We start from the raw sequence: 1,869 nt of genomic DNA on the forward strand, positions 1-1,869 counted from the left end.
CCTACGTATCCTGTCGCAGCAAGAATCAGGTCAAATGTAATTCGAAATAAAAGTAAATGAGTTTTTGGCTTTCACTAATAATGCGACGGGGTCCCAAATGGACTGCCTACATATCCCACTGTAGGGAAGTCAGGTCATTGCGTAGTTCATATTACAAAAGTTGTTTTGTTTTTCCTATCTAAAATAATACAGTTACAAGCAAAAGGAAAAAGCTAATACAAGCAAATAAAATAACAATTACAAGCAAAAAGTACTATTACGGACTGAAAAACCTTTCTTCATGCATAGTAGTGCTTGATTGCATCTGAATTGATTGATTTGGCCACTTTTGTCTGTCCATTTCTACCAGTACTACTGATCCTTCGGAGAGTACTTTGCGGACCACATAAAGACCTTGCTAGTTGGGAGCGAATTTCCCTATGTATTCATCTTGATGCGGGAAAAATCTTTTAAGCACCATCTGCCCAATTTGGAAAAGTCGAGTCCTGACTCGTTTGTTGAAGGCTCTTGCGATCTTTTGTCGGTATAGTTGATCGTGGCATACGTAAACTATTATTTTCTCGTCAATTAAAGCCAATTGCTCATATAGAGCTCGGACCCATTCAACATTATCCAATTCTGCTTCTATGATGATCCTTAAGGAAGGTATCTCGACCTCGGCAGGTATAACCGCTTTAGCAGCATAGACCAGCAGGTATGGAGTTGCTCCTGTTGAAGTTCTGGCCATAGTACGGTATCCCAGTAAAGCATAAGACAATTTATCGTGCCAACCTTTGTAATTGTCTGTCATTTTCCTCAATATCCTCTTGATATTCTTGTTGGCTGCTTTTACGGCTCCGTTCTTTTGTGGCCGGTAGGCTGTCGAGTTCTGGTGAGTGATCTTGAATTGTTCAGAGATATCCTTTATTACATGGCTATCCAAATTGTCCCCATTGTCAGTTATGATGGACTCGGGTATGCCAAATCGGCATATGATATTGTTTCGCATGAAGTCGGTTACCACTTTCTTTGTCACTGACTTGTGTGATATTGGTTCCACCCATTTGGTGAAGTAGTCGATGGAGACTAAAATGAATCGATGCCCGTTTGAGGCCGCGGGATCGATGTATCCAATGACGTCTATGCACGAGGCAACGAAAGGCCATGGTAAGCTCATAGCATTACTTTCACTCAGTGAAACCTTGATTAGATAGCACCTTTGCACATATTTGCAGCAATCACTTTCCATGATCATCCAATAGTATCCAGCTCGGAAACTCTTCTTGGCAAGTACAAATCCATTCATATGGGGTCCACATGTCCCATCATGTACTTCTTCTGGTAGTTAGGTGGCTTCGCCGGCATCTACACATCGAAGCAGACCCAAGTCCGGCGTTCGTTTGTACAAAACTTCTTGTTTGGGAAGAAATCATTTGCCATTCTTTTGATGGTTTTCTTTTGTCCATTCATGACTCCTTCAGGGTATTCTCATTTCTCCAAGTATATTTTAATGTCACTATACCACGGCTTGCCATCCGGCTCTGCTTCTACGTGGCAACAATGGGCATGCTCTTCTTTCAAGCTTATCCTCAGTGGGTTGATGTGACTTTCAGGATGTTGGATCATTGACGCTATTGTGGCCAGCATGTCGGCAAACACGTTCCGAGCTCTTGGAGTATGTCGGAACTCAATCTTTCTGAATTTCTTGCACAGTTTTTGTGCCAAGTTCACGTATGGCAAGATATTTTCATTTTTGGTGGCCCATTCGCCTTGTACTTGATGAATTAATAGGTCGGAATCTCTAATGACCAGTAAATTCATTGATGTCCATATCTAGTGCCATCTTGAGACTTAGAATGCAGACCTCATATTCAGCCATGTTGTTGGTAC

The 1,869-nt window shown here is 41.8% G+C and overlaps 1 protein-coding gene across 1 annotated transcript; it reads right to left on the bottom strand.

Annotated features, from left to right (window-relative positions):
• Positions 1–397: 397 nt before the first annotated feature.
• LOC132611466 (uncharacterized) lies at positions 398–1,285 on the bottom strand. The gene has a single exon (XM_060325893.1). It carries the CDS (start codon positions 1,283–1,285, stop codon positions 398–400), a length of 888 nt encoding a protein of 295 aa, XP_060181876.1.
• Positions 1,286–1,869: the final 584 nt, after the last annotated feature.

This window comes from Lycium barbarum, chromosome 1 (genome assembly GCF_019175385.1).
Source record: "Lycium barbarum isolate Lr01 chromosome 1, ASM1917538v2, whole genome shotgun sequence".
Lineage (NCBI taxonomy): Eukaryota > Viridiplantae > Streptophyta > Magnoliopsida > Solanales > Solanaceae > Lycium > Lycium barbarum.